The 26513-nt window shown below is 44.4% G+C and overlaps 1 protein-coding gene and 1 pseudogene across 1 annotated transcript; both read right to left on the reverse strand.

Moving 5' to 3' along the window:
• Nucleotides 1-9403: 9403 nt before the first annotated feature.
• LOC109786777 (protein SAWADEE HOMEODOMAIN HOMOLOG 2-like) lies at nt 9404-15094 on the reverse strand. The gene is made up of 7 exons (XM_020345338.3): nt 14921-15094; nt 14735-14825; nt 13911-13974; nt 13693-13744; nt 11802-11930; nt 10526-10645; nt 9404-9965 (listed from the first exon to the last, which is right to left on the reverse strand). Exons 2-7 carry the CDS (start codon nt 14790-14792, stop codon nt 9609-9611), a joined length of 780 nt encoding a protein of 259 aa, XP_020200927.2. The 5' UTR covers nt 14793-14825; nt 14921-15094; the 3' UTR covers nt 9404-9608.
• Nucleotides 15095-17883: 2789 nt separating this feature from the next.
• LOC109738838 (protein SAWADEE HOMEODOMAIN HOMOLOG 2-like) lies at nt 17884-23054 on the reverse strand (annotated as a pseudogene).
• Between the last annotated feature and the right edge of the window lie 3459 nt (nt 23055-26513).

Genomic DNA, 26513 nt, shown 5'->3' on the forward strand with positions numbered 1-26513 from the left:
TGTAATAATTTATTGTACCAAAGTTTGTATTTGGTCGATGAACTGAATGATGTATCAAACCTTTTGTCAAACCTTCAAGGGATTTTAAAATGAATTAGTTTTATTTTTCTGATTTTTTTGTTATGTAATTGTATTTTTCAGATTTTAAAATGAATTAGTTTCATTTTTCTGATTTTAAAAGGAAAAAGGAAGAAGAAGAAAGAAGGAAAAAGGAAGAAAAAAACAGAAGAAAAAAACAGAAGAAAAAACGAAAAACAGAAGAAAAAACAAACAGAAGAAAAACAGAAGAAAAAAACAAACAGAAGAAAAAAACAGAAGAAAAAAGGAAAAAGGAAAAAAGGAAGAAAAAAAGAAGAAAAACAAGAAAAATGAAGAAAAAAACAGAAGAAAAAAGGAAGAAAAAACAGAAGAAAAAGAAGAATAAAATAAACAGAAGAAAAACAATTATCATAAAGTAAAATAAATAAGTAATTAGAAACAAAATAAATAAAGCAAAAAAGAAAACAAAAAACAAGCAAAAAATAAAAAATATGCCACCTACTGGGCCACCACGGCCTGAATACGACTAGAAACCCATTAATGGGCCAGGATTCAGGCCCGCAGAAGGCCCAGTAGGCCCACAGGCACATAGTGACAGAATAGGCCCGTAAGCCTGCATTTGAGAGGAGCTCGAAGTGGTGAGCGCAGCCGCGCTTATAAACCACTGTCGAAGCCTCTCGGCTAGCGAGGTGGGACTAAACATCCCACCGCACCGCGCCAGTTCCAGCACAGACCTTTAGTCCCGGTTGGGGAGGCGGACCGCGACTAAAGGGTACCCTTTAGTCGCGGTTGTTGTCCCCAACCGCGACTAAAGGGTCTTTCTGCGCGGGAACGAAAGCGGCGCCAAAACCCTTTAGTCCCGGTTGGGGAGGCGGACCGCGACTAAAGGGTACCCTTTAGTCGCGGTTGGTGTGGCCAGCCGCGACTAAAGGGTACCTTTAGTCGCGGTCCTCCTCCCCAACCGCGACTAAAGGTGCGTCTATAAATACTGCACTTCGCAGTTTCGCCATTTCCCATTCTCCTCTCTCTCGACGCCGAAGCGCTGCCCCGACGCCGAAGCCCTGCCCCGACGTCGACGCCGACGCTGAAGCCCTGCCCCGACGCCGACGCCGACGCCGAAGCCCTGCGCGCCGCCGCTTCCGTCCCCAGTGAGCGCCGCCTCCGCCCGTGCCCTGCCCTTGCCCGCCGCCCGTGCCCTGCCCTTGCCCGCCGGCCGCCGCCCGCCGCCCGACGCCCTGCCGCCCGCCGCCCGCTGGCCCTGCCTGCCGTCCTCCGCGCGCCGGCAGAAGAAGAAGAAGGAAGAAGAAAAAGGAAGAAGAAGAAGAAAGAAAAAGGAAAAAGGAAGAAGAAGAAAGAAAGAAGAAAAAAAAGGAAGAAGAAAAAAAGAAAGAAGAAAGAAAGAAGAAAAAGGAAGAAGAAAAAAAGAAAGAAGAAAAACAAAGGAGGAAGAAAAAAAAAGGAAGAAGAAAAACAAAGGAAGAAGAAAAAAAGAAAGAAGAAAAAAAAAAGGAAGAAGAAAAAAAGAAAGAAGAAAGAAAGAAGAAAAAAAAAGGAAGAAGAAAAAAAGAAAGAAGAAAGAAAGAAGAAAAAGGAAGAAGAAAAAAAGGAAGAAGAAAAAAAGAAAGAAGAAAGAAAGAAGAAAGAAAAAGGAAGAAGAAAAAACAAGAAAGAAAAAGGAAGAAGAAAAACAAAGGAAGAAGAAAAAAAGAAAGAAGGAAAAGGAAGAAGAAAAAAAGAAAGAAGAAAGAAAAAGGAAGAAGAAAAAACAAGAAAGAAAAAGGAAGAAGAAAAAAATGAAAACCAAATGAAAACCAAAAGAAAGAAGAAAGAAAAAGGAAGAAGAAAAAAAGAAGAAGAAAGGAAGAAGAAAGGAAGAAGAAGAAAGAAAGAAAAAAGAAAAAGGAAGAAGAAAGAAAGAAAGAAGAAAGGAAGAAGAAGAAAGGAAGAAGAAGAAAGAAAGAAGAAGAAAAAAATGAAAACCAAATGAAAACCAAATGAAAACCAAAAGAAAGAAGAAAGAAAAAGGAAGAAGAAAAAAAGAAGAAGAAAGGAAGAAGAAAGGAAGAAGAAGAAAGAAAGAAAAAAGAAAAAGGAAGAAGAAGAAAGAAAGAAGAAAGGAAGAAGAAGAAAGGAAGAAGAAGAAAGAAAGAAGAAGAAAGGAAGAAGAAGAAAGAAAGAAGAAGAAAGGAAGAAGAAGAAAGAAAGAAGAAGAAAGGAAAAAGGAAGAAGAAGAAAGGAAGAAGAAGAAAGAGGAAGAAGAAAGGAAGAAGAAGAAAAAAAGAATTTTTACTTAAAGAATCTTATTTTTTAATTCCTCCTCCTCTATGTCCCCTTAATCTTATTTTTTAATTCCTTTATACTTAAAGAATTTTTACTACATGCAGGAGTGACATATGGCGGACGATAGAACCGAGCCGCTTAGGGATCCGGAGGCTGAACGTTATTTAATGGACATCATCAACAACGAGATTCCTTATGTGCCGGGCTCAGAATATGAGCAACAAGAGGATGTAGTCTCTTCTTTTCTGAACCTTGACGGTGGAACAGAGATTGTCGATGATCAAGAAGGTGAAGGAACGGACATTGTCGACGGAGGTCAACCGTCAACAACCGACGATCTCGAATTGCAAGTAGCAACCACCTCCGGCGAGGTATATATATACATTGAGCCTCTCGTGATACAAACTTACTGAAATGTGAATACATATGTATTAACGCGCGCGACTCTCTTTCTTTTTTTAGCCCTCCGGATCGAGTACGACAAAGCGTGGCAAATCCAAGGCGATGAAAACAGGAGAAACATATGCCATTGAGTTTGTCAGTGAAACCGGCAAGCCCCTACAGCACACCTCAAAGTTTATCAACCAATGCGGAGTCGTTGTTAGAGACAACGTCCCGATCACCGTCCAGGAATGGAAGGAGCCAAAGAAGGCACGTCTTGGTTTCAGTTTTGTCGACAAGAGAACGAAAAAGGATTGCTGGAGAAAGCTTATGGAACATTTCATTCTACCTCCGGAATACAACAAAGTCGATGAATTCAGTAACGAGGTTCCGAGTGGACGTCAGAGGAGGAAGCTAGTTAAAGAGTTCGCTCTTCAGAAGATGGGCGAAGCATTCCGGAACTTCAAGAAAAATTTAACCCGTGACTATGTCAACAAGGGCAAGACTCCGGATTTCAATGGACAACATGAGAAACTGAAAGATGATTGGCCAGAATTTGTGAGGCAAAAGAAATCGGAGCATTTCAAGGAAATATCGAAAAAATAAGGATAATGCGAGTAAGAAAAAGTTCCATCATATTATGGGGCCAGGAGGATACCGCCTTTCGGAGCCTAGGTGGCAGAAGATGGAGGAGGACCTGAGGGTGCGAGGAATCCCTCTAGGTACAGAGGGATGGGACCCAAGGGCCAAAAGCTGGTGGTACGGGCATGGGGGATCGCTAGACCCGGAGACAGGGGTGTGTGTTCACCGGCAGAGACAGTTTGCTCCTACCCAAGCCCTTATTGACGCAATGACCCAAGCTCAAGAGGGCTTGATCAAGTTCAACAGAGAGAAAGACGCACTGACAACAGCCCTCGGGAATGATGAACACGGAGGACGTGTACGAGGCAAAGGCAAAGTTCCGTGGAAAGTAGGGTTTTCCCAGGACAATGACCCATACTGTTACAGAAGCCGTAAGAGAAAGACGGACCGGGATGCAGATCTTATGACGAAGTTTGCATCGGAACTCCATGAGTTGAAGCAGACCGTGCATGAACTAGTGAAAGAAAAATCGGCTGTAGGGCCGCATGAAGATCATGAAGCGGATCGCGGAAGCCAGCAGCGGAGAAGCAGCGTGGCTTCCACGGATGCCCCGCCTGCTGCAAGTGCACCGATGATCGAGATTCGTGCACCGGAGCCTCACTACCCCGTGGATGATGTAAAGGAGATGAAAGAATGTGATCTGCATTATCCCGTGGGGAACGTTTCCACGAAGGTAGCTAGCGGCAGTGCTTTACCCTGTACACCTGGAGCACTCCACCACAACAACCCCATTGCATATGGCTATGCTCGTGTCACGGTGGAAGACATAGTCCAAGGGTTTGAGGACCTGGAGATTGACAAACCTACACCCGAAGGGGAGAGAAGACTTGGAGATGTCAAGCGCCAGTTCATTCTATGGAAAAAGAAGTACATAGTGTTTCCAGGCGAGGCGCCAAGGCTAGCAAGTCCACCCCCTCCGATGGTGGTGGTGGTGGTGGCAGTGGTGGCGGTGGTGGCGGTGGTGGTGGTCGTGGTGGTTCACCTACACCTCCTTCACGCCATTCGACGCCGTCCCCCGATCCACAACCTCCGGCGGGTACGACGCCCCCCAATCCTCCTCCGGCGGGTACGACGCCCCCCAATCCACCTCCGGCGAAGAAGCAGAAGCAGGCGGACAGCAAGGAAACCCGCTCCTGGACTATTAACCCGGACCCTTATGTACCTAAGACCACAAGGGTACCGGAGCCATCACTGAAGCCTCTCCTCCCAAGGCCTGGGGAACTTAGTGAAGCTGAAACCAAATTGGCCGCGTCTGCTGATTATGAGAAATGGAAGGCGGATATGAAGGCGAAAAAAGAGCCTGAGCCCAAGCAAGTATTCACTGAGAAGCAAAAGAAGTGGGCTAAGGATTTTTTGACCACACCGTCCCAAGCCGAGCTGAATATGCCTGACGACTATGGACATGAACTTCGTAGGCAAGCAAAAATATTGAAGGAGGAGAAAGAAGAAAGTAAAAAAAGCGGGAAACAAGTTGACCAGCTCGGGATGCAGAAGAAACAATCGATCCCCCCGCTCATAGTGAAAGCCGGTCCGGAAGAGGACCCCGAGATCATAGCAGCTGCGGCAGCACTTGGATTGACTGTAGCGAGTGCCATGAAACAAGCGTCCGAGATGGGTTTGACTCTTCGTGCCTTCTTAGGCCTTGAGGATGCGCCAGTATGTGAGATAGCATTACAATATGTGCGGAATGGGCCTCTCGTCGAGCCTGCGCGGGAAAAGAGTCTACCACCACAAATGCGAAATCTGCTACGTTGGTACAAGCAATTCATAACATGGGCCGACAAAGAATATATTTATGCGGATGTTACAGATGAGCATCACACCAAACGGTACTCTGTAGAAGTTCATATGAGTGAATTGTTTCAGCTGTTCAATCTGCGCGACCTCGACAAATCTATGCTGAGTTGCTACGTTCTGTAAGTGATTTATTTCTACCTCATCTCGTTCTTCATTGCCTGCACTATATATATATATATATATATATATATATATATATATATATATATATATATATATTATCCTAACTATATTGTTGCGTACGCTATTATGCAGATTGAAGATTTGGGAATGCAAAATAAGAAACATCCATGATGTTGGGTTCATTGACCCACATATCGTTAATGGACATGTGTTACAACATCACCCCGAAGACGTGGAGAAAGACTTGTACAAGTTTCTTAGAAAGCATCAACTCAAAAGTCATATTCTATTTCCTTACCATTTTGGGTGAGTATTTATCTCTTGTGCCCATTCTCTTTTGTTTACTCCATGCATGGTATGTCTAATCGATGAGTTATGCATGACTGTGCATGTAACGTGTCCGCAGGTTCCACTGGATTCTGCTAAATATTGAACTTCACACCTCCAGAGTTCTAATCATGGACTCTATGGATTCGGATCCAAAGCGTTGGGCCGACATGAGAAAAATGCTGCAAAAGTAATTATTTTCAATCATTTGAGCTCTATATCGATCGGTCTCTTTCGTTCATTTCCTAATATCAAGTAACTAATAACTCCCTTGTTCATTTAATTTTCTTTGCCCTGTAGGGTTTGGAGACGGTTCTCAGAAGAAATTGTCGGTGAATTCAAACATGAGCTAGATTTCAGAAGGTTAGTTAATGTGGATAAGCAGCCACCGGGGACCAATCTATGTGGATACTATGTTTGTGAGAACATCCGGAGACACACCTCTGAGCGGAAGGCATCGGATAGCGTGCGGAACGCGACGGATAACTTGCGGAGGAGGCTTAGTCCAGAAGCTCGCTTCCGACCAATTCAAGAAGAATTAGCAGGATTTTTCATGAGGGAAGTCATCAATCCTAAAGGAGAACACTATACCGAGGACGAAGAAATTTATATGCATACCCGAGATTGAAACTTGTACGAAGTTGTATATGGTCATCCATCCTAATTATGTATGCAAACTTGTTCGAAGTTGTATATGGTCACCCGAGATTGAATATATATTATATATTCCTCTTGAATTCTTCTTGTTTGAAATTTCATATGCATGTATATAGTAGCATAGAATATGTGTACTGAAACTTTATCAAAATTAAAATAAAACACAAAATATAATATAAAAGAAATAAAACACTCCAAACTAAAAAGAAACCAGGTTTAGGGGGGCTAAAACCCTAAACCTGCGGAGGAGCCCTTTAGTCCCGGGTGGCCACGAGAACCGGGACTAAAGGTCCTCCGCCCCGACGGACCACGGGCGTCCACGTGGACGGGCCTTTAGTCCCGGTCAGCCACAAGAACCGGGACTAAAGCCTTTAGTCGCGGTCCGTAAGAGGCGCGACTAAAGGAGGGGGGGTCTTTAGTCGCGCATATTTAGTCCCGGTTGCACAGCCGGGACTAAAGGCTGTTGCGAACCGGGACTAAAGGGCTTTTTTCTACCAGTGATTCTCCCCTTCTACCGACCTAACCCTCCAGTTTATATACACACCTAAGTGGCCTAGGGTTGTATAGAGTCGGTTTGCAGAGGAAGGAAGTAGTACGCCAGGACACCAAACTTGTCGTCCACGCATATAGGAGTCCTACCCGGACACGGGGGATAATCGTCTGCTTTGTCTTCACGGCTCATCAGTCCGGACCATATTGAGTGGGCCTGACACCCGAAGACCCCCTAATCCAGGACTACCTCACCCCTTTCCACCCTTGCGGACAGTGCGGACCTTGATTGTGGAGTTATATATTATGATACGCCGCCAATGTCAATACTATCATATCGTTTGTCAACCAACGGTACCGGTGGATGAGTACAATGGCCTCGCAAGGGAACTAAAGCCTCTCCATCAGGTCGTTCGAATCTGGGAAGCTGAACAACAAGCCACATTTTACACAGTCAAGGTGCAATAGGGTATCAAATTCATCGAAGATTACCCCACGGATAAAATTAGCCCGCACTTTGCAGGGGTTTTCAAAATGTTCAGCCTTTTCATGATTGATGTATGCTTCACAAGGCTTCGGGCACTTTATAATGCCATGAAGGCTACACGTCTGAACTGTAACATCATTGTCATACTTGATCCTTATCACATGCACGAGAGCAAAAAAGCAAGGAAATCATGATACGGTACCTTTGGAATGGCACACTTGCATATAAGGAGAAGGCAACATACTTGTGCCCTACCGTCTCATTTTAGTAATTTTCTCCTTCACGCTTGCACATATACCGAACTTCATGGGTTGATACCACATTGTTTTGTTCACTTGTTTGTGCAACGACATCCAGTTGGTCTTTACAACAATAGTGCAGCAACCCTTATAGGATTTTACTACTACCAGCATGCAGGTAAAGCCAGACGATGCCGCTAAATTGGCGAAATACCAGCCGCGTGCAGAAAGAAAAGGGGCGCTACTGCTGCTTCAAGACTAGAGGCCAGCAGTAAAATCACACACCTCTACTATGGTACACAAAGGGAGCCTTCACGGCCTGAACTACCAGCAACGTGTAGATAGAGGGAGAACGCTGCTAGTGCCCTAAAATTTAGCAGCGTGCGGGCTGCAGCAAATGCCACTAACGATACTTGCATACCACATTTGCAGGCCCACCTTTGTGGCTTCAAACAACTTGCAACGCATACAGGTTAGCATCATGTGCACATGTTGCGTGCTAAAGACATGTTCCAAGTTAGCTGCTAATAAACAACGATTTAAATATTTTAAAATAAAAAAACCAGCGAGCTGGTATATTTGATTATTTATATTACTTTTACCACAAACACCTAAAAGTACCCAAAATGCAACACAAGAACCCAAAATGTCTCTCCAAAACCGGCACTCCCCCCCCCCCCCCCCCCCCCCTTGAAAACTACATATCTCCCCTGGAAATCTTCATCAATTCGATTTTAAGCAACATATCACATAACTTCCGTGTAAGACTTTGAAATTTGAACCACATTTTAAATTATCGCATGATGGCAGCATGTAAAGTTGTGTTTGCAATCCTAAAATGGTAATTCCTAGTAGATGTGAAGCCATGGAGGGAACACGGCTAGTGGATGATCTACCAGTGTGACGTGTAGGGTTCACACTGCTAAATTTTATATTACTTTTATCGAAACACCTAAAGGTACATTAAAAGATTGGAACAGAGGATCCCATCTTTGTGACCAAAAAGTTAGAACACAAGACCCACCGAAATGGTGTGGTCATGCCCATAGTCCGGAGTCTCCACTCCGGCTACCAAGGGGATCCACCTTCACCCACCTTGCACCTTGCGGTCAACCGCGAGCAGGCATCCGTCCACCCCAGCTACCGCACTAGCACAACTCCGCCACCCACCACACCTACAACTTTCAGCTTGCGCCCGCATGGAAGTGAACCCTAGTTCTGGGTTACCGATCGTGCCCAGACGTAGCAACAAGGGCACCTACTAGGTGTGGGCCATGCCGAAGGAAGCTATTGGCTCGATTCAAGAGCCTATTGGATTAGACGGATCCAGCCTCTAGCGGCAGCTAGGAACCCCCTCAACGGACGCCACCAACCCGTGAGTAGCTGTGAAAACATGACCGGTGGTAGTTGCCCGCCTCACACGCATGCCCGACGAGGGCGGTACCGCCACGAAGCAGGCAATGGCTGGCCGAGACCGAGGGACTTTGTAGGGGTGAGATCTGTACCTAGTTGCCCTGTGAGAGAGAGGGAGCACACCCGGGTAGTAGGGGGAAGAGAAGGTGGAGGAGGTGCCTCGCTGCCGCCGCGGGCTGGCCGGAGGCTATCGGCGGCGAGGGACGGGAGAGCGAAGGAGAAGTTGGTTAGGGCGGCGGCCACACTTGCCATGTGAGTCACAGGAGCTAGCCAGGAAATGTGGGCAGAAACTTAGTTCTGATATACTAAACTGAATGGCAAATATGATTGTACTTCCGATTTATGTATCTCTTCTTTTCTGAAATTTGGTGGGGAATGGTGATGAAAATCGCCATGTTAAAGCAATTCAAAATCGTCTTATACTAAATAGTTTTTTCTCGTCTTTGTCCTTTTGTCAAAAAAAAATGTGTTTGTTTGCAACACTGGCAAACCTGATTCACAAAAGGGATCATACATTCGAACGTCGCCATTATCCCGATGAAGGACCGCCCATCCCATCTAGCAATGTTGTGATGTCACAGAGTTTAGGTTTTGGACACCATTATCCTGATGAAAGGAGAGCGTTCGATGTCCAGGTAGAGGAAGAGGACAAAGGACGATCTATATAAAGATCCCTTATTTCACGAGATGTATAGTTATTGGGCCACTAACCATCCTTGCTCGATTGGAAGTTTTTAGGCGAACATTTTTTTGACTAAAAAGTTCACAAGGAAACGCACAGGGGAGCGAAAGAACGACGCTCCCACATTCATCTTGTTGCCATGTGCTTCATTTGCAGCTTCGTCGTTTGGGGCAGCCTCTGCATCCTCCATCTCAACATGTGCCACTGAATTGCTGCGGGTGCTAGTAGGTGCGTCTAGTAAGGGAGCAACCGGCTTGTCAGACGCCTCTCCTTCATCTGGTGGAATGGGAACCCCGTCCCTCGTCACCTTGTCAGTGTTGACATCCATTATCTTGTGTGGCTTTTGGGATATCTGGTGCATGTGATCAGTTTCTGGTCGACGGCATACCTTGCTAAGTGGAAGAAACTCCTGTCACGTGAAAAGAAATGCAAAATTAAATTATTGGGTATAAACATCATAGAACAAAGTAAACTCTTTACTCCGCCTTCTGTTTTAGTTAACTACATAGTAAGATAACTAGCCTAGAACAAAAAACATAGTATCTTGCACTGTTCTTCCCCATCAATATTACAGAAACTAGTTTTCTTTTGTTTAGTCGCCTACAGAATTGCAGATTGAAAATGAAATCACATTGAAATTTTGAAGTAAGTTTGGTTTCCTGTAGAAACCGTGGTGAGCTACTCATTTATTGATGTCCAGGCACATTATGAAGAACAAAACCATAGCCAACTACATATAAATCATATGGCTGGAGGTCTGATTTGGGAACTCAGGTAGTAGTTGTCATAATAATTTGCGTGGAGTAGAGGATGAAGTCCAAAATCCATTTCTATTATCAGGCAAACAGCCCTATAAACAGAATTGCAACTCGAGGACCCAACCCTCAGCTATATAATTCCGACATCCAACCATGGTGGAACCAGAGTAAATGCATGAACACTCAACATTGTAGACAGAAGGAGAATTACCTCAGAGCAATCATGATCATAACAAACAAGAAATCTGCAGCGGCACCCCCTTACGTCATGCGTGCGCCTTTGAACTTGAAGAACATGCGCATCAAAATACTGGGCCTGCTCTTTGCCTTCCTGTTCAATTCAGCAGAGAAATCAACGTGGGTAAATGATAGCACTACATGATGAGATAGCTAAATCACATGAAAATAGGTTGTCTTTTTAATCAACTTTCCTTCACTGTGTTATTTACACGCAGTGACCAAAACTCCTTAATCAGACCCTCAACAATACTCTAATTTGAGTATATAATACTGTCTTGAAATACCAGTGTTTGTGCACGTACATTTCCTCTCAATGCTCTAGTTTATTGGCATACCAGTGTTTGTGTGCAACTACCAACATGAGGATTTACTAGACAACCTTATTTAATGAAAGTTGGTTTTTATCCACTTTATAAATGACCATAGATAGGTTACAGCCATCATTTTGAAAAACAAAAAGAAGCTTTCAGTGCTCAATTTAATAATAAATTAGTAATAATATGATTGGATAAATTCACACCCAATTTTAGATATAAAATTAGTTTTAGTGCCCAAAAGTATGACATAATAAAATGCATTGATTTTTACGGTCGTTTGGCCATTCGCGCCTCAACAAATAAATAGTGAAATCAATTGTGCCGGTTGGACCAAGTGGCATCACAGTGATTGAAAGACACAGCAAACACATGTTGTAGTTAAATGCCTTATTTAATCCAGTATATATCGCATATAAAATACATGCAGTACTAAACTTACAATTCTTAAAGATTATTGAAGTAAAGCCGTTTAATAAGTGTTGTCAACCACAATTGTTTGAAAACTCACAAACTGGAATGACAACTTTTAGAAGTATATACAAACAAGAAATAGAGCCTACATAAACTGCAGAACATTAAGTGTCAGCAAGGAACATCAATCTCTTGGTCATGTGCACACAGTCAAAACAGAAACTTTGAAATACTCTGGGCAGGTGAAACCCAGATGACATACACATCACTACTCTATCATCCGCCAACAAGGAACAGAAAGAAAGTAAACGTGGAATAATAAGTTGACAAGCAGAGTTTCAATTGCACAACAAAAGCAAAATGGAGCAGCAATCATGGATTGGATACGTATTCTGTGGCTAAAATAAACTGGGTTAGTATTCCAAAAGGTAACTTAAAGTTTCATGAAGACATGAATTATCAAGTTGTGAGATGCTAACTTGCCAAGTCAGGTGAAGAGAACTCGTTTAAAATGGCTACCTTAAAACAAAGAACGAGATCCCCAGGCAGCACCACAACACATTGAAGAGAACGCAGTCTCACACATTTCTGAACATCAACCCATTCATCCTCCTCGGGTCCAAGCCAAGTAAATCGAACTAGTACTTCCTGAAACAAAATAAATAAATAAGTGCAAGCACAGTTGGCGTAATGCACACGTATTGAACCCGCTGTGGAGAGTGATTAAACACTAGAGAAACATGGGTATTGTATAATTCTTGGAAAATGATCGAGTGTACTTCTCACCCTCGATTGTATAATTTTTGGAACTCCTCACCAGCCCATTGGTGTCCGTCAAACACGTTTGCCTTCCGCGCTTGCCACATACACTACACCTACATGATGCAAACTTCTTTCCGTACTATGGCTGTTACTTCTTCCTTTGGTGTGTGTGGAGGCAACCAAGAGTCTAAAACAATAATACTACTGCTGTTGTGATTCTCCATGGATAACTGGAAGTAATAAATACCAGAATTACGGCAAATCATCCAACATGGGCAGACACATCAAGAAACAAAGTTTTGGCAGCTAGTACCGCCATGGTGTGGATGACAGGTAGTAAGCACAGAGTTCAATGGATCAGTTAGTTAATTTGTGAATTAACACAGCATGGATATTAGTTAATTTGGGAATTAACACAGCATGGATGCATATGCTTTACTGTTTGAATGCGTATGAGTATGGGTCTGGAATTTGCGCCTGGTTATTTATTGAAAAATTACACCTGGTTATTCACTGAAAGAAAAACTCTTATGCAATGATATTTGTACCCAATGTTGTTGCTAAGTTGCTGCAAATTTGTTGTATTATATATGTTGTTGCTAGCTTTTCTGCACATTTTATCATCCCTTTCTCCCCTTATGAAGTAAGGATTCATAAAACAAAATCCCCATTTGCATCTTTGGTTTTCGTTTTCCCCTTTAAAAGAGTGAATACGAGGAACCCTCTTTAGTGATACTATGTTTTTGAAAATGACCATATACCCATAATATTAATAAAATAGTAATGTGGCAATATCATCTAACAATTAACACTCTTCATCTACGATTAAATATCAGAAGATAAATAAAACACCAATCTAGCAATTTACTGTCTCAAAACTGGTAGATTAAAATACCCAAACTGCAATCTTGCAAACTAGCAGTACTATTTCTGTTGCCTCTTTCCTTAAGGAAATGTACAATACAAGAACCTAGCTAGGCAGGTTTGTTTGTTCCAGTGATTGGTATCAGGCTTGTTTTTAACCTAGAAGGAGGGCACTTTGGCTCAGAGATGCCCATCCTAGTTGCTGGCTATGCGGAAGAGGAGCAGGCAGGACTTGATTATGAATTGACCTTGCAGGGACGATGACAAAGTCTTGCTGAGCAGACCAGAATTTAACTTATATTGATAACCCATTTTTGAGGAGACTACTGTGTGATGGCCATCATCAGGGCCACGTCATGCCATCATTGATGATTGGATCATGACATCATGATCATGGAATGGAATGCGCGATCAGGTGGTGCAGATTGTGTCATGTGCGTTAGGATGTTATATTGCACGTTTGCACCATATACATAATCTAATTTTCCCTATGTCGACAATAGATCATGGGATTGGCAGAATGAGTCAGTGGTGTTCCATGGTGGCAATGCAGCTGAAAACCACCATTATAGTTTCATTCGCCAACACACAGGACTCGTACAACATAAAGTTAGATAAGACAGGCGTTCAAAATGTTATAACATCAATACTGTCATCGAACTATAAATAGACAAGAACCGGAATCATCTCTAGCTTTAGTGCTAGCAAAGTGCTTGAATAAAGAATGCCAGAAATGAATTTAGTTACATCAATCCTATTTAACAAAAAGTTTTATGGTCGTTACCGGGTGCTTTGTTTCCGTGAACCTGTGGGACAGAAAGGCAGCAACATCGTGCCTGTAACAACAAGAATTGTTCAAGCATGTAGAACTGAAAGGTTCACGCAAGTAATCCTCTCACCCGACGCAAACCCACACACACTCACGCGGAAAATTAACTCACATGCACAAAAACAGACCACATGAGACATCAAAGGACACAAAAGACGTATATATGATCATACCATGTGCCATTTCTAGTCGATTTTGCTTCAAACAGGACCTGGCCACCATCTGAAGGAATATTCCCTGATTGGTAACGACAGTATCAATAATCCGTAATCGTCATGATACATTGTATGTGTTTGGTCGGTTACAAAAATAAAATCTTCTAAACGACAAACACGAAAATTGTGCCATGTGGCCAAGCCTTATGAATAAAAAAAGGGGGGCACAAACCACGTGTCCTGCAATTGCCGAAATAAGCCTCAACGGTTGAGACAGCGCGACGACATGCTTTGAAGGGCCCACAAATACGAAGAACTACATGCTAGGCTATAAAGTCTCAGAACCCGCCAACATAAAATTGAGTTAAAAAATGTGTCTGCTGTTCTGAATAAAAGTAAAGGGCCCACAATCAATCATGTGTCCTGGAGTATCCCAAAGGAGCTTTAACGACCGAGGCAATGGGCCATGTTTTGATGTGCCCATAAAAAAGTACAGGCTAGGTTATATGAAATCAAAGAACACGCCAAAATTAACTCGATTGCCATTTTTTCCCTGCACACGAACCACCTGTCGTGCAATTTCCCAAATGGCGACAACGACTAATTGATACAGCACGACAACAGGGTTCACGCCATGTAGAACCTTCAAGGAGCCTAGACACCGAGAGAGGGTACCCCTGCCCACAACATATTGAAGGAGCACAACACTGATATGCATAAATTCTCCACCACTAGAGCTTTAGAAATAGGCATCCTAGCAACTGAACTATCAGTTGAATTGTTACATCTGAGTATGTGGAAATAAAACACCTTATTAAGTTAGATGGGGATTTCAGCAGCACCTGAGTAGGATACGGCCACTGGGTGGTGTTCCTCGGCCACCGGAGGCATCATCATCATCCTGGTACTACGGTTCTGGAACCAATTCCTCACCTGTGACCACACAACACAAATCAACATGGATAGATCCGAATAGGAGATAAGACGGAGCAGATCTTGGGCAACGGGGATGGAAAATCTACTAGTACCTGATTGTACTGGACGGGGACCTTGCCGTCGCCCGAGCAGTGAGATGACTGAGCAGATTCGTTGGAGATGGAGATGGAGATGGAGAGGGGTGGGAGGGAGAAGCATACGTTACCAGTTGAGCAGGTTGTGTGTTACCAGCCTCTGATGTAAGAGAAGGCAATCTTTTGCAATTAATGTTCTGCACTTAATCTTATTATTAATTCCCTGGGGTAAAAGAAGCAATTACTTGAAGGATGCTAATTCCGGTCAGAATTTGTGCAAGTCCTACCCAAGGACCCCGTTCCTGCCAGGTGTTTTGGCCGTCCAATGTGGTACGTACAGGTAGGTCCAGTGTGCACACATTCGGCACCAGGTGGTCCATCTAGAGCCGTATAGGTGTGTCCCATCCCTTCGCCATTATTAGGCGTATGGTTAGTGTAGGATTAAACCATGTCTAAAATAGTGAGGTCATCCAGTGGCGGTGCCAGAAATAAAATCATGTATAGTCACTCGAAAATTGTGTAGTCAAATGTACAAATTTTTATGTTTTTCTGCGTGATTTATACTTGTTGTATTACGTTTTTTCCAATGAGCTGTGTAGTCAAGTGACTACACAGCCTATGTGTGGCTTCGCCACTGAGGTCATCCATGATGTCATCCTAGGGCATGAGGTCAGCAGTGATGTCATCTAGAACATGACATAAGCAATGAGGTCATCGGCCTCATTGAGCGGTTTATTTGTGCTTGTAAAGGACTAGTATTTCTTCATCTTACGCAAGCAAATTCATGAGAGAAAGCATCCAGCTTCTATCAGTTGAGCTTCGAGTAGTAGCACGAGCGGAGCCCTCATAGTTTGGGACCTGAGAACACTAGTTGCGTTTAACAATTGGCATCAAAGCCTTATTCAGGCGACCATGTCGAGCAGAGGAGGACAACAACGGTTAGCCTCCGGTGGCTCCAAGATGCCACCACGGCAGCATTAACGTTCGGCGGTTCCAAGACGCCGCCGGGGTACTAGCAACATGGCTCTTAGAGCCACGGGCGCATTAGGACATGCCGCGTTTTGGGTGCTGAGATCATAGTAAGGGAGATCGTGCACAATACCGGTGCTGGTAGCAGCACCAACCTCTCCTTCCCGATGCTCACCCGCACCAACTATTGTGGCTGGGCACTGGTGATCAAAGTGAACCTGCAGGGGCCATGTCTATGGAACACATTAATGATAACACCGTCTTGCGTAGAGAAACGACAGGCAGACATGGGCCGTGTTGGTCTGCTCCCCCCCCCCCCCCCCCGGTGCTTCCCGCGGAGATGCACAACATGCTCACGTGGAAGGTGAGCGTCAAGGAGGCATGCGCTTCGTTAAAAACCCAGCGCCTTCGCAGCGATCGCGTGCGCGAGGCGAAAAAGTATAGGTTGTGGGTGGAGATTGAGTCCATCGTCTTCAAGGATGCCGAGCGAGTCGACGACTACCCTATGAGGATCACCAGCCTCGCCACCTCGCTCGGCTCCCTCGACAACGACATCGACGACCAAGATAGTCCAAAAATTTCTTTATAGTGTCTCTTCCAGTTTTGCGCAAGTGGCAACCTTCATCGAGATTCTGATTGCTTTGTGCATGTTCTCCATCGAGGAGCTTACGGGGCAGCTCCTGATGGTTGAGGACCGTCTGGATGACAGTAGGGAAAGCCCTAGTGGCGGATGTCTAATTCACACTCAAAAGGAGTGAAAGGCGAAGAAGAGGCAGTCGCGTGGCGGCGGAGCCACGATAAAAGATGGTGGTCGTGGCCGCAGGCACTGAGGCAGCGGAAACCATGGGCAGAAGCTAGGACAAACCCAGAAATAGGGCAGGCTAGCACCGCTCCCGAATACAGTGAAGACTAGAACATATGTTAGTATTTCGGAAATAAGGTCCACTGGGCCTGCGAGTGTTGCAAGAAGCAACGTTACGGGGCGGTCTCATACAGACTGAGGAAGATGAGGGACTAGGTGTGATGATGGCCTGCGTTGAGTCAGTCAAGGAGGACTCGACGTCTCTTTGTACTAGCTCCTAGGTCGCGAACTCGAGCTCACTCGAAACCACGAGCACGGTCCGACCACCTACGCACACGGGTGGCCACGTTTTCTTCAATGCAAAGAAGGTGATGATCATGCCCACACATAATGGCGAAAACCGATGCGAGGTGTACTTCCTCGACAAGGGCGCGACAAACCACATGACCAGATCGGCCGACCCGTTTGGCAAGCTTGCCCGATTGATCTCCGGCAAGCTACGGTTCACGGACGGATCGCTTGTCGGGATCCACAGCCGCGGGACTGTCGTCTTCGCCATCGATAGGGGAGAAAACCAGGCGCATGGATGCGTTCTTCATCTTGGTCCTACAGATCAGCGTTGTCGGGCTCAACCAGCTAGACGAGAACTTGTATGATATCACCAATCACTGTGATGTGCTCACCGTGTGCCATCAGCTCAACCGCATCCTCTTCAAAGTAACACATGCACCGAATAACCTATACACACTTTCATTTCACCCAGGTCAACCAGTGTGCCTCATCACTGGGTCATTTCACCAGCATGTAAGCGAGTTCTGTGAGTCGAGCCGAGTCAGTAGGTTGTTGTGGTGTATACTATGGCACCGAGCTTACTTGCACCAAGTCACCATGTTTGTTGCAAGCGATTCACCATATTAGGATTGACGATTTACTGAAAGGGGTCACATCATGGTCAACTTAACTGCACGTAGTCCACGAGTAGTCTCAACAGCCTAGCCCCAGCGACCGTGACTTGCCATTCCCTAGATGCCATGTATTGGTCATAAGGTAGATGCAACATACCACTTTAAGTAGGTGTTTAATTTATGTACCGTAAATGTTCTGAAAAAAAATAAATGTGCAAGAAATCTTCTGGTGCATGTGTGCGTTTCTTTGTTTTAGAAATTGTGCCTGTCTAGACCTTAACGGACAGTTAAAATACACCACGACCACAAAACGACATGTTCTCCCATGACATAGTTATATAGATATAGATACCAAAGCGAACAGAATTTTGGAAGTACACCACAACTCCAATCAAGTCAACATCAGCACACTATAGTTACCGGGCAACCATCCTTCCTCGTTGGAGGTTCATAGACGAACATTTTTGTACTAAAAGCGAAACAACTACGCTCCGACGTTCATCTTGTCACCATGTGCTTTGCTTGTAGCTCCACCTTTTGAAGCAGCCTCGATATCCCCCATCTGCTCATCTGTTACTGAATCACTGTGGGTGCTGTCAGGCGTGATAAGTAAGGGAGCAGCCAGCTTGTCGGATGGCCCTCCTTGATTTGGTGGGCTGGGAACCACGGTGACCTCATCAGGGTTCATATCCATCCTCTTGTGCCACTTTTGAGCTTTCTACTCAGCTAGGCTATCATCAATTACAATATCAATCTTAACATCGGCACATGGTCGACGACATACTTTCCTCAGTGGAACAATCTCCTGTCACGTGAAAATAAATGAAAAATAAAGGGAAATTTTTTCCAAAAATATATTTATTCATGCTAAACATCATAGAAACAAGCTAAACTCCTCACTCTGCGCTTTCCCTTTTATTTGACTACATGGTAAGATAATTAGCAGAGAAAAAAAATCGTAGTATTTTGCACTGTTATTCTTCCCCATCTATCTTCCTTGAACATTCAGATTTATATTGTATGGTTGCCAAAGAAATTGCAGATTGGAGATGAAATCACAAGGAAATTCCAAAGTAAGTTTGGTTTCCTTCAAAGACTAGGATGGGTTTTGATGGGTCGACTAAGGACCATGGCGAGCTATACTTATCTATTGATGTCCACACATGTTATGAAGAAGAAACCATACCCAACTACATATAAAACATATGGATGGAGCTCTGATTTGGCAGCTCGGGTAGTAGTTGTTATTAAGTTCTTTCTCGAATCGAAGATAAAGTCCAAAATATAACTCTATGTGCAGGCAAACAACCCTGGCCCCAATTCTGAGACACAAGCACGGTGTGTAACACCGTAACCAAAGTAAATGCATGCACACACAACAGTGTTAGAAAGAAGAAGAGTTACCTCAGAGTGATCGTGATCATAACGAACAAGAAAACTGCAGCGGCAACCCCTTATATCATGTGTGCGCCTTTCAACTTGAAGAATATGAGCATCAAAATAGAGGGCCTGCTCTTTTCCTTCCTGTTTAATTCAGCACAGAAATGTTTATTCCTGTTAGAAATCAACTCGAAAGTAATGATAACACCACATTACAAGACAACTAAATCGCTTGAAAAATAGATTGGCCCTTTTTTTTCAACTTTCCTTCACAATTTTCCTTTACGGGACTTACTCAGGCTCTCTATAATACTCCAATTTGAGTATGATATTGTCTTGAACTGGAAGTAAATTCATGCAAATTAATCTCAACACTCTAATTTATCAGCCCACCGGTTTGTGCGCAACTACCAACATTAGTATTTATTAGGCAGCCTTATTTGATGAAAGTTGCAATATCCAATTTATAAATTAAAAAAGGAAAAAAGAAGCTTTACTGTGCTCACTTTAATAATAAAGTAATAGTAATATTCATAGAATAAATTCACACCCAATTTTAGATTAAAATTAATTCTAATGCTCAAAAGTATGATATTATTAATAAAATGTGGTGATTTTACAGTCATTTGGTCATTCACACGACTAATAAATGGTCAAAACATTGCTGCCAGTTTGACCAAGTGGCATCACAGTAAAATTCTATTATGAAATATGATTACCAAGGTATGGATAGTCCCAGGAAACATATGTTTACTTAATTAAATGTCCTATTTACTGCAACTATCATGCTGTATATAGCATATAAAACGCATGCAGCAGTGGAACATCCAATTCATAAGGATTAAAAAAGGGTATTAATAATTATTGGCAAGCACAATTCTTAAGCACTACTTTTAAAGTCTAAACAAATACGGAATAGAGCCTTTGAATTGAAGAACCTTGAGTTGTGTCAACAGAGTTGAAATATCTAATCAATTACATCTCTTCAAAAAGGACCACATAAATGCTTTGGCATGTGCACCACAGTTCCGAAGGCTCAGCACTTTTTGTAGGTGAGATCCGACCGACATATCCAACACTCTTTCACAGGCCAACAAGTAACAGAAAGAAAATAAGGGTTGAATAGTAAGTTAATGAACATAATTTTTAAGCGCATAAAAAAAGCAAAATTTTAACAGCTTCCAGAGATTAGATAAATATTCTGTGGCTAAAATAAACTGGCTTAGTAATCCAGAAGGATAAATTAAAGCTTCCTGAAGACATGAATTATCAGTTGTTCCATGCAAACTTTCTAAGTCAGGTTAAGAGAAGTTGTTTAAGATGACTACCTGATAGCAAAGAATAAGATCCCCAGGAAGCACACCAACACATTCAGTGGCTATACATGGAAGAGAACGCAGCCTCACAGATTTACAAACATTAATCCATTCTTCCTCCTCAGCCCCAAATCCAGAAAACCAAACTTGCACTTCCTGAATCAGAAAAAATAAATTAGTGTAAGTACAGTTGGCATAATGCACAGGTAGTCAACCCGCTGTGGAGAGTGATTAAACACTATAGCACACGAGCATTATATAATTCTCAGAAAATGATCGAGCCTAGTTTTCACCCTCAACTCCGAAAAGAAGCGCAAATCACCCTAAACTGCTGGTTTTGACAGTAATCTTTGCCATGTTGGCAGCAAGATCAACAAATCTGCTTCTCTTTATTTCTCTATGCACATCTCTTGTCAATCCATACTCAAGTCGAATCACAAGGCCACAGCCACTTGCACAACAAGAATCACTTGTTCACTTAGGACCCGACGGGTTTGTGCCCGTCAAACATGTTTGCCTTCCATGGTTGCTACATACACTAAAGACTACACCTACAAGGATGCAAAGTGATTGCTAAAACAATAGTACTATTCCTGCTGTAATTCTCCAATAATATGTGGAAGAAAGAAACACTATATATAATTATGGGAAATCATCAAACTGACATGAAAACTGCCATTGTAGTTTGGTTCGCTTCAGTTCCTAGAGCTCAAGTGTAAATAGTACCGTGGCTCACGGTTTAAACCCGCTTGTCATGATAATTAAATGGAGTGACCTAAATCATTTGTTTGAAACATTCAACTTATATATTTTCTTGTTGTACATGCCGAAACAGAGAGATGGTGAGAAGTAACCTTTTTACCATCTTGTAACATACTCCCTCCGTCCGGTGAAGAGTCTGCATCTAGCTTCAAAATTTGTCCACAAAAGAGTGTACTTCTATCTTCCCAATGCACTTTAAAGTAGGGAAAAACACTTCTTTCTCATAACACGGTAATCAAGACCAATATCAATCTACACATGGTCTTCTTAATTTCTACATGCACTTAGCTCATTGGGGGTTGGATAATTAAAGATGAGAGAGATGGTGGCTTGCATCTTTCCAATGCATTTTTTACTCAACTACATAATTTGTCCTAAAATTTCGAGATGTACACTCTTCACCGGACGGAGGGAGTAGACAAGTTCCCATATAAGCCTAAAGTAGCATATACAGAAGGTACTTAAGGTTGTGTTAACTGATCAGTACTTTAGTACCATCTTGTATAAGTGTAGAGAAGAATGGGGTGATACTTGCCCAACACACATGACTTCTATAACACAAAGTTACTCCCTCCGTCCCATAATATAAGATGTTATTACAACCAAATTATGAGTACATTGACTGTAATAACATGTTATATTATAGGACGGAGGGAGTACATAAGACAGGTGTGTTGACAATATTTGGACCCCAATACTGTCCCTGCTGTAAGTGTTAGGCCAATCTATCACACAGTGCCATCCATCTACAAATAGACGGGAATCATCTCTAGCTTTAGCAAAATGCTTGAATAAAGAATGACAGAAATGAATTCAGTAACATAAATCATATTTAATAAAAAGTTCCCTGTTTCAAGAATTTAGAGCTAGGAAATGAATTTACCTGCTCCCCCGTCTCAGAAAACCTGCAGGACTGAATGGCAGCAACATCGTACCTGTGACAACAAAGGTTGGTCAAGCATGTAAAACTGTAAGGTTCATGCAAGTAACCCGCCCACCGCATACCGACACACCTAACAGACCCACCCACACTCATGATAAAAATTAGATGACATACACAAAAAGGGACCAAATGTGACATCGATCGGCAGACAAGAAGAAATAAAGCAAGAAATATGAATCTGCGTACCATGCACCATTTCTTGGTGACTTTGCTTCAAGCTGGACTAGGCCACCATCCGAAGAGGTATTCCCTGATTGGCAACGACAGTATCAATAATCCATAATCGACATGATACATGGTATGTGTTCGGTCGGTTACAAAAAGTTAGAAATCTTCGATACAAGAAACAATAAAATTGTGCCATGTAGCCTGCAGTTCTGAATAAAAGGGAATGAACAGCGCAGCACCTGACTGTGATTCGGAGTTTGAAGGGGAAGATGACTGAACCCTGTAGGAAGCTGGGTGCTGTGCCTCAGCCCCCGTGGGCAGCATCTTCTTCCCTCGTGCCGGCGGCCGCTTACCCCTCCGCTTCTGCTTGTACCTCCGGTTCTGGAACCAGGTGTGCACCTACGCCGACGCCAACGCAGATCGGAAATAGAAAAGAAAATAGGGCGGACCTGCTTGTACTGTATCTATCTTGGGCAACGTACCTGATTGTACTGGACGGGGACCTTGTCGTCGCCGGAGCGGTCCGGGGAGGCGTTGAAGTCGTCGGTGAGTCCCTGGATGACAGGACGCTTGGGCATGGCTTTGAGATTATTGAGGACCTCCTCCATCTTGACGACCTCCGCCAGGGTGAACCGGATTCTCCCCATCGTCCTAACTTCTCCGCCCATCGCTGCCGCGCCTGCGTAACCCCGCCGGTGAGATAAGAATAAGATCACCACAGCACAGCAGATTCGATATTTGACGGAGATGGAGAACAGATTTGAGGGAGGGAGGAGTAGGTTACCAGATCTGTGTGTGCTACTCCTGTGTCTGTCTGTGCCTCTCGAATCCATCTGTCGGCCTTTCCTTCCCTTTTGCGATCCAAGCTCACGCGGCCGACACCACTGTTTTGGTGCTCCTCACACGCAATCGTGACCAACGTGGACGCTAGGCCCACCTTTTGGATGTACTACTGGTGTAGTTGCGCATGCATGTTTTAGGTAAAATATTGCCAAAGACAAAGACAAGACACACTGCTCTGACCCCGAGACTCGGACGCGCTCTCCCACTCTGGTTGGATCCACCCCGGCGCTGAAGTGGTGATGGCAGTTTGGCATGTCGTCCGGGCACCCTGTACCTCAATCACCCTTTCACTTTTTCTTCCCTTGGAACGGCGATCGCAAGATCGCGGATGGTCACCATTTGCGGCTCTGGGGCGGTTGGGCACCCAGCCGTCCCCCCAGGCGCCGATATCGGCCCATTTTTGGCGCAAATGAGCCCGCTTTTCGGCTCATTTTTTGTGAAAAATGGCCTGATATCGGCGCGAATCGGCCCATATTCGGCGTGGTTCGGCGTGAATTCTCAATATAATAATTTTTTTATTACATAGTTCATCACAGAAAATCAATAGAAATCAAATAGTTCAACAAATAGTTCAATACAAATTATATAGTTCAACAAATAAAAACTCATATTCCATCGCACGTCGAGCTAGGCGTCGCCCTTCAGCCTCCATAGGTGCTTCACTAGATCCTGCTACAGTTGTTGATGCACCTGTGGGTCTCGGATCTCCTGACGCATATTTAGGTAGGCACACTGCTCTGACCCTGAGACTCGGACGCGCTCTCCCACTCTGGTTGGATCCACCCCGGCGCTGAAGTGGTGATGGCAGTTTGGCATGTCGTCCGGGCACCCTGTACCTCAATCATCCTTCCACTTTTTCTTCCCTTGGAACGGCGATCGCAAGATCGAGGATGGTCACCATTTGCGGCTCTGGTGCGGTTGGGCACCCAGCCGTCCCCCCAGGCGCCGATATCGGCCCATTTTTGGCGCAAATGAGCCCGCTTTTCGGCTCACTTTTGGCGAAAAATGGCCTGATATCGGCGCGCATCGGCCGATATTCGGCGTGGTTCGGCGTGAATTCTCAATATAAGTAATTTTTTTATCACATAGTTCATCACAGAAAATCAATAGAAATCAAATAGTTCAACAAATAGTTCAATACAAATTATATAGTTCAACAAATAAAAACTCATATTCCATCACACGTCGAGCTAGGCGTCGCGCTTCAGCCTTCATAGGTGCTTCACCAGATCCTGCTACAGTTGTTGATGCACCTGTGGGTCTCGGATCTCCTGACGCATATTTAGGTAGGCACACTGCTCTGACCCTGAGACTCGGACGCGCTCTCCCACTCTGGTTGGATCCACCCCGGCGCTGAAGTGGTGATGGCAGTTTGGCATGTCGTCCGGGCACCCTGTACCTCAATCATCCTTCCACTTTTTCTTCCCTTGGAACGGCGATCGCAAGATCGAGGATGGTCACCATTTGCGGCTCTGGTGCGGTTGGGCACCCAGCCGCCCCCCCAGGCGCCGATATCGGCCCATTTTTGGCGCAAATGAGCCCGCTTTTCGGCTCACTTTTGGCGAAAAATGGCCTGATATCGGCGCGCATCGGCCGATATTCGGCGTGGTTCGGCGTGAATTCTCAATATAAGTAATTTTTTTATCACATAGTTCATCACAGAAAATCAATAGAAATCAAATAGTTCAACAAATAGTTCAACAAATAGTTCAATACAAATTATATAGTTCAACAAATAAAAACTCATATTCCATCACACGTCGAGCTAGGCGTCGCCCTTCAGCCTCCATAGGTGCTTCACCAGATCCTGCTACAGTTGTTGATGCACCTGTGGGTCTCGGATCTCCTGACGCATATTTAGGTAGGCACACTGCTCTGACCCTGAGACTCGGACGCCCTCTCCCACTCTGGTTGGATCCACCCCGGCGCTGAAGTGGTGATGGCAGTTTGGCATGTTGTCCGGGGACCCTGTACCTCAATCATCCTTCCACTTTTTCTTCCCTTGGAACGGCGATCGCAAGATCGAGGATGGTCACCATTTGCGGCTCTGGAGCGGTTGGGCACCCAGCCGTCCCCCCCAGGCGCCGATATCGGCCCATTTTTGGCGCAAATGAGCCCGCTTTTCGGCTCACTTTTGGCGAAAAATGGCCTGATATCGGCGCGCATCGGCCGATATTCGGCGTGGTTCGGCGTGAATTCTCAATATAAGTAATTTTTTTATCACATAGTTCATCACAGAAAATCAATAGAAATCAAATAGTTCAACAAATAGTTCAATACAAATTATATAGTTCAACAAATAAAAACTCATATTCCATCACACGTCGAGCTAGGCGTCGCCCTTCAGCCTCCATAGGTGCTTCACCAGATCCTGCTACAGTTGTTGATGCACCTGTGGGTCTCGGATCTCCTGACGCATATTTAGGTAGGCACACTGCTCTGACCCTAAGACTCGGACGCGCTCTCCCACTCTGGTTGGATCCACCCCGGCGCTGAAGTGGTGATGGCAGTTTGGCATGTTGTCCGGGCACCCTGTACCTCAATCATCCTTCCACTTTTTCTTCCCTTGGAACGGCGATCGCAAGATCAAGGATGGTCACCATTTGCGGCTCTGGTGCGGTTGGGCACCCAGCCGTCCCCCCCAGGCGCCGATATCGGCCCATTTTTGGCGCAAATGAGCCCGCTTTTCGGCTCACTTTTGGCGAAAAATGGCCTGATATCGGCGCGCATCGGCCGATATTCGGCGTGGTTCGGCGTGAATTCTCAATATAAGTAATTTTTTTATCACATAGTTCATCACAGAAAATCAATAGAAATCAAATAGTTCAACAAATAGTTCAATACAAATTATATAGTTCAACAAATAAAAACTCATATTCCATCACACGTCGAGCTAGGCGTCGCCCTTCAGCCTCCATAGGTGCTTCACCAGATCCTGCTACAGTTGTTGATGCACCTGTGGGTCTCGGATCTCCTGACGCATATTTAGGTAGGCACACTGCTCTGACCCTGAGACTCGGACGCGCTCTCCCACTCTGGTTGGATCCACCCCGGCGCTGAAGTGGTGATGGCAGTTTGGCATGTCGTCCGGGCACCCTGTACCTCAATCATCCTTCCACTTTTTCTTCCCTTGGAACGGCGATCGCAAGATCGAGGATGGTCACCATTTGCGGCTCTGGTGCGGTTGGGCACCCAGCCGTCCCCCCAGGCGCCGATATCGGCCCATTTTTGGCGCAAATGAGCCCGCTTTTCGGCTCACTTTTGGCGAAAAAAGGCCTGATATCGGTGCGCATCGGCCGATATTCGGCGTGGTTCGGCGTGAATTCTCAATATAAGTAATTTTTTATCACATAGTTCATCACAGAAAATCAATAGAAATCAAATAGTTCAATACAAATTATATAGTTCAACAAATAAAAACTCATATTCCATCACACGTCGAGCTAGGCGTCGCCCTTCAGCCTCCATAGGTGCTTCACCAGATCCTGCTACAGTTGTTGATGCACCTGTGGGTCTCGGATCT

The sequence above is a fragment of the Aegilops tauschii genome, chromosome 6 (assembly GCF_002575655.3).
Source record: "Aegilops tauschii subsp. strangulata cultivar AL8/78 chromosome 6, Aet v6.0, whole genome shotgun sequence".
Lineage (NCBI taxonomy): Eukaryota > Viridiplantae > Streptophyta > Magnoliopsida > Poales > Poaceae > Aegilops > Aegilops tauschii.